The following is a 6,072-nucleotide window of genomic DNA, read 5'->3' on the forward strand; positions in this document are numbered from 1 at the left end:
TATGTGTATATGTGCATTGGTACATTACTATATATTACGTGTATATTGTGGGGTTTTGTTTATCTTTTATTGATCTTTCATTATTCTTCTCAGCCTCTCTTGTATTAAGCTGCAGTAATGTGCAAATTTCCAGACTGTGGGATCAGTAAAGTTTTATCTTATCTTATTTTAACTTAACGGTTTTTAGTCGGTAGATAACTGTGTTGTTGCTGTGAAACTACAAACATGGCCGAACGGGGTGGAGTCGAACGTTCAGCGACCTGGAGGAGGCGGGGTGTGAAATATCTCACTTGCATTTAAATAGACCGCACCAAAACAGCTTGCTCTGAGGCGCAACTCAGAACAGGGGTAAAGCAAGGAGTCTGTGGAGCAACAAAAACGAGGAATTAAGACCAAAGCGTTGCAGTTTTATTTTAATTAGACCATAAGTGAATGATTTAGACGTGAAAAAGAAGGATTTAAAAGCATGATATACTTTTTTTTAAAATATATTTTGCAAACTAAATAAATGGAAGGCTGCAGATCCAGATGGAGCGTTACCAGCTATTTAGAAGTTTGGTGTGGCACAGTAAGCTCGTGTTCTCTTAAAGATATAAAAAAAATCCATCAAAAATCATCATGTCTCCCATTGCTGGAAAAGGGCTATCATAGTCCTGGTGCCAAAAAGTCCCCTGCCTGAATGACTACCAACCTATTGCACTCATGTCGGTAGCTATGAAATGTTTAAAAAAAAACTGATGATGGTTTTTCCGCAGATCCACCACTGTCCATCAACTAGATCCTATATAGTTCACTTTCAGGTCAAGCTGCTCTGTGAATGATGCTGTGAATCTCGGCTTTCATTATTTTCTGGATCACCTGAACAGAGAACTGCAGTGCCAGTCTCTTTTTTTTTTCTAGATCATTCTATTCATCTGCAGACAAACTTAGGCAACTACAGGTCTCTCTTGCAATCTGTAAACTGATTATGGACATTCTTAATAACAGGTCTCAACAGATAACACCATGGGGGCACGACTGGGATGTGTACTCTCGGTATCTGTTTAATCTGTACACCAATGAGCTATGCTCCAGTGACCTCTGTAAAGCTTGTTAAAAACGAGAGTGATGTCACCATCCTGGGCCTAATCACAAACAATGAGACGGCCTACAAAATCCGTTACGTTTTTAGTGACTACTATTATTTACAATTCATGAATGTTTGACTGAATATGTTTTTGAGTAACTGATGTTTTTACTAAAAACGTTTCTCTTCTTTTACAGATGTTCAGTCCTGGTCATCAAATTTGATGGATAAGGAAATGTAAATAGATCAAGAAGTGTAGGTAAACTCTTAACAAGGCTGAAAACTCCCGTTTTAGAGTTCATTTACAGTGTCAAACAGCAACAGGCAGTTCTGCCTTTCCCTTTGAGTCGTAGCATGTCTTCATCACCTGATACCCACAGTATTTCCAGCCTGGGTGAAAGAGAAGCCCGGAGCTCCCCTTACATCAACATGGAGTGCTCCTTCTGTGAATCTTCCTGTGTGTGTGATGTCCCAAATCCCACCTTGGTACAGGGTGATCTCTGTGTATCCTCTAAAATGGACAAAACTTTTATTGTCACACCCATTAACAGCAGCCCACATGTCTGTAATGAAAGCTTGAGATGTTTTCCTACCGGACAAACTACGTCTGAGACGGATCGGTCATTAAGCAGGCCCACAGAGGACAAAGGTGACTGTGAAGCGATGTTTCCAGACTTTGCTGGGAGGGAATTCAAACTGAGTTCACGTGACTTCTCCTTTAAAAGCTCCAGTGAGATTGACAGCTGCTCTCTGAGCCCTGGAGAAATGCTGATAAGGAGTAACAGTTTCTGTCAGGAAGAGCTGTCACTCATAGCTGTCTCTTCACTGGAGGAATCAAACCTCTCTCCATCCGCAAGCCAGCTATCATTGCCTGCAGAATTTAACCTTCTGTCAACTACACTACCAGATGTCAGCAAAATATCCACAGAAAGAGTGTCTGAGGAAAACGCAGGCTGTCCTGGTCTTGGTCTGACTTTCATTCAGGCAGACAATTTGGAGCTTCTGACTGAGGAAATTGATATTGTACCTTCCAGCTCTGTTTTAGCTCTGCCAAGTAAGAGTGAAGGAAGTCTGTGGAAGACCTTCATCTTTGAAACTTCTCCAGACCTCACAAATAAGGCCAACGGTGAAGCAGAATCGTTGCTTCATGTTTCAGAATTTATACCAGAGCATGAAAAGTCTTTTGTTAGTTGCATGTCAGCTATTCAAGAAAGTGATGATATTCATACTTCTACTCCTATACAAAATGTTGGCAACAAAAACCCTCCCCTCCCCTCCTTGCTTGCTTGTACTGAAAACGTAAGCATGCCAGAAATCCAGCTTGTAAAAGAACAGCCAATATGTGTCACTGCCAAACAGTGTCCAGTCTCCACACTCACACCTTCACTCAGTAGAGCTAATAAAACAAAAACTCCTAGGTTTCCCAAATCAGACTTCGGTGGTGTGAAATCTAAAGTGTCACACCAGGTATTTAGACCAGCTCGTTCACAACAAAAATCAGAGCAAAGTAATGCATCTGATAAACACAGTGAAGGAAACAACAAAACAAGCGTTCGGATTACTCCTGCACGAGTAATGAGTAGAGCACTCTTTGCCACGTCTGAAGTGTTGCAAAAGTTTCATGGAAAAGTTAATACAATTACTGCTAATTTGAAAGTTAAACAATCATGTGGCCTTTCTGTTGTAGACGGACAAGTCAATACCAGAGCATCTTCACTTGACCCTCACCCAGCTGTGAATGACCCTGCTTCAGCTGTCCAAACTGGTGAAGGCAGTTCTGAAAATAAACAGGCAAGCCAAACATCAGATGCTTCAACAGAACATACTGGCAGCCAGAGCTGTGCATCGTCTTTAGAAAAATCACCAGCTAGAAGTGGCCAAATGAAGCATGTGTCAAACAAAATTGGGGTCAGATCAGGCTTAACTTTAGGTCAAGACAAACCTCCCTTAAGCAAGGCACGGCCCCGCAGCTCGTCTGAAAGTTCAACATCTAAACCACCCAAAGAGAAAAGAGCAACTCTGAGAGTCACAACTAGTTTTACCGTTTGTAAAACTGGCAAGGACAAAGACTCAACCAAACCGGGGCATCTCATCGGCCCTTCCCGAAATAAACAGGTTGAAGAAATGACTAACAACTCTCCAAGAGATGTGAAGAAGATCAGCCTGGTGGTGAGTATCTGCAGGGGCTTATGGTGCGTTCACACCGAACGCGATTTCAGCGTCGGGAAGTGCTGCGGCGCCTCAAGCGCGATTAGAGCAGCGCGATTTGAACGATTTGAACGATCTGAGCGTTCGACGCGCTGAGGCACAAATCGCTGAAGTTAGAAAATCTGAACTTTTGCAGCTCGACGCGCAGCGTCAACCAATCAGAGACTCCACTGTGTGACGTAGTGACATATTTCCCGACGGGACAGTTTATTGAATGATGTCCACTAACCTGAAACAGACAGAGCTCCTGCTCTTTAGCTGAAATGAGTGCTGCAGTCGTGTCCTGATCCGCAGCAATGCGTGGCAGCGACTCATCAGACTGAAAAAAATAGTCCTGAAAGCGAGCTGTGAGCCTCTTCTCTGAATTATCTGGTGAATTAATTATGAATTAATTATCTGATGAACGTGACATGCTCTGGCTCTCTGTAAATAAAGCAAAGCCACTTCCTCGTCCGACATTAAACAGCCCCACAGAGGAGGGAGGGGCGGGGCGGCTGTCGCCGTGCAGCGCAGCTGTCCTGCGTCTGACCTCAAAGTGCACAAGCTTCAAACTTCAGCGTTGGCTGCGATTTTGACGCTGAAATCGCGTTCGGTGTGAACGCACCATTAGAGTTGAACAATTTCTAATTCCCAAATGCCTTCAAGTAAGAAAATCTTTGATTTTTCAGTCAGAGTCCAACAAATCAGATACGGCCGGAGCTCCGTTGGATGAAAGAACAAGTAGAACTCAGCGTCATCCATTCTCCAAACAAGGAAAAGTTGGATCACTTTCACATCCTCCTGCTGCGAGTCCAAGACCAAGTCCTCTGTCAGTCAAGCAAAGACAGGGAACCTTTGAAAGGGTCAGTGTGTTCAGGACTTCCAGAACTAACGGGAAACCTCAGTTCCAGCAGAAAAGTAATGCAGGTAGGAATAATCTTTCTTTAAATGTAGGTTCTGTTTTATTTTTAACAGAAAGAAAACATATGGTTCACATTGGTTCTTTCGTATGCACGATTTGTTTAGATGTGTGTACGAGTGATTTAGGAGAATTTGTGGCATTCACCAATTTTTTCGTATTCTAAGATTTTCTTCAGATACGAACAAAATTCACGAGTGGTCCAGACCTGTCGTATATTTTACGAGCAGTCAGTCTGCCGTTATCCAGACAAATTTTTGTCACTAATAACTTAATATTTCATTAGTTAGAAGCAGTGGCGTAGCCAGAAATTTATTTTAGGCCAGGCCTGAGAAAGAATGGGTGGGCCAGATCAGGTTATCATAGGGTATGCACAAAACCATCACCGCAACTGACCCACACAAATACAGGCCATATGGGCGCAATATGCGCGGCACACAAAAACACGAACGTGACACCAGGCACCTAACAACCACATCCTGACCAACAAAGGCCACATGAATGTGGCACGCATCATATGGTGCTGAAAAATGGCGCTTCTGTCTCACAAAGCCCAATGCACCCAAAGCGGCGTGCGCACACGCACTATCGCTCGCGCGCACACACTATCGCGCTTTTGACTTGATCACGTTACAAAAAGCCAAAAATAAGATTAAAATATGAAAAATGTTATGCAGTGGCTGCAGCTTGTAACAGCCTGAGGAGGAGAGGAGAGGACAGCTGTCACTCACAACGTGCCGCCATCACTGTTAAAACAATTATTAAATTAAAAACTGCGCAATAATACGGATTTGATTTATGCAGACTGTACTGGAAATAAGGTTAAAAAAATGAAAATGTAGCAAAATAAAGAGTGGGAAAAGAGGTCACATTAACGGAATATTTTCCATATTTAACAGTTTTTTTACAAGGTGACGGAAAAATCTAAAGGCCATCCAGATTGCAATTAACACTCCGGACCTCTGGAAGACAAATAGGCCAAGTGAGGCGGAGAAAAAAATTAAACGAGGCTTCACAAGAATGGAGCTCTGTGGCATCATCACACTCACACAGAGACATTTTCAGTTTTATGCTCATCACGGAGGTGTCTTATTTAATCTAAAATAAATAAAACACTCCCATCTGATAATCATCTCAGATCTAGGCATCATACTGAATGCATCTCCAGGAGCTGATAGCGCATTGAAGGACAGGAGGCTTTGGAGTGTCTGTGAGGCGCAGCTGAACCAGTGGTGCAGTGGGAGCGAGTGCTGCAGCATTTCCTTCTGCTAAAGCAGCTTGTGGGATTTGGAAATAAACTCTTGCTGAATTTGGGTCACTTCAACTGGAAAAGTTTTTTTTTTCTGATTTTAAAGCTTAGGCTGAAGTGTCGCAGCGGAGCGCGGGTTTAAACTTCAAAACCACTGGCGCCTGCAGATTTAGACTCAATGGGCCTCATGCAAGAACATGTTCGTATTCTTATCCTAAATTTCTCTTACTTTTGTTCGTACGAACATGTCACGTCAGATTCAACAAACTCTTCTATCTTCAGGAAAAGTGTGTAAATGAGCTGCGTAAATTACACCTGTTTGTATCAACTGCCCGTGCACGCAAGAGGAGAATAGCATAATTACCACCCCAAAAACACCATATAAGGCTATGTTTCCTACCTCAGATACAAGGAAGTGTCCATTCATGAAAAATGACAGCGAAAACTAAAAAGAAGAACTTTACGAGTTCAGAGATTGAAGTCCGTCTGTCAGAGATCCAGAAAAGAAAATCTGTCATTTTTAGCAGGTCAGCTGTGGAATAAAAAGAGCTGCTAAAAGTATAAACAACTGTGTTAAATCATTTTCATTTATTCAGAAGCCACGGCGCCTCGCACCGTAACCCCCCAGCGCATGCGCGCGCGCTGCGCGGT

The 6,072-nt window shown here is 42.9% G+C and overlaps 1 protein-coding gene across 1 annotated transcript in view; it reads left to right on the top strand.

Annotated features, from left to right (window-relative positions):
• The window catches only part of LOC106529057 (microtubule-associated tumor suppressor 1 homolog), a 42,883-nt gene that overhangs the window by 6,993 nt on the left and 29,818 nt on the right, over positions 1-6,072 (top strand). The window contains exons 2-3 of the mRNA XM_014024390.1: positions 1,264-3,235; positions 3,943-4,180. Coding sequence (XP_013879844.1) covers positions 1,421-3,235; positions 3,943-4,180 — 2,053 coding nt within the window. The 5' untranslated portion in view covers positions 1,264-1,420. The remainder of the gene's footprint in view (positions 1-1,263; positions 3,236-3,942; positions 4,181-6,072) is intronic.

Source organism: Austrofundulus limnaeus, unplaced genomic scaffold (assembly GCF_001266775.1).
Source record: "Austrofundulus limnaeus strain Quisiro unplaced genomic scaffold, Austrofundulus_limnaeus-1.0 Scaffold420, whole genome shotgun sequence".
In the NCBI taxonomy this organism is placed as follows: domain Eukaryota; kingdom Metazoa; phylum Chordata; class Actinopteri; order Cyprinodontiformes; family Rivulidae; genus Austrofundulus; species Austrofundulus limnaeus.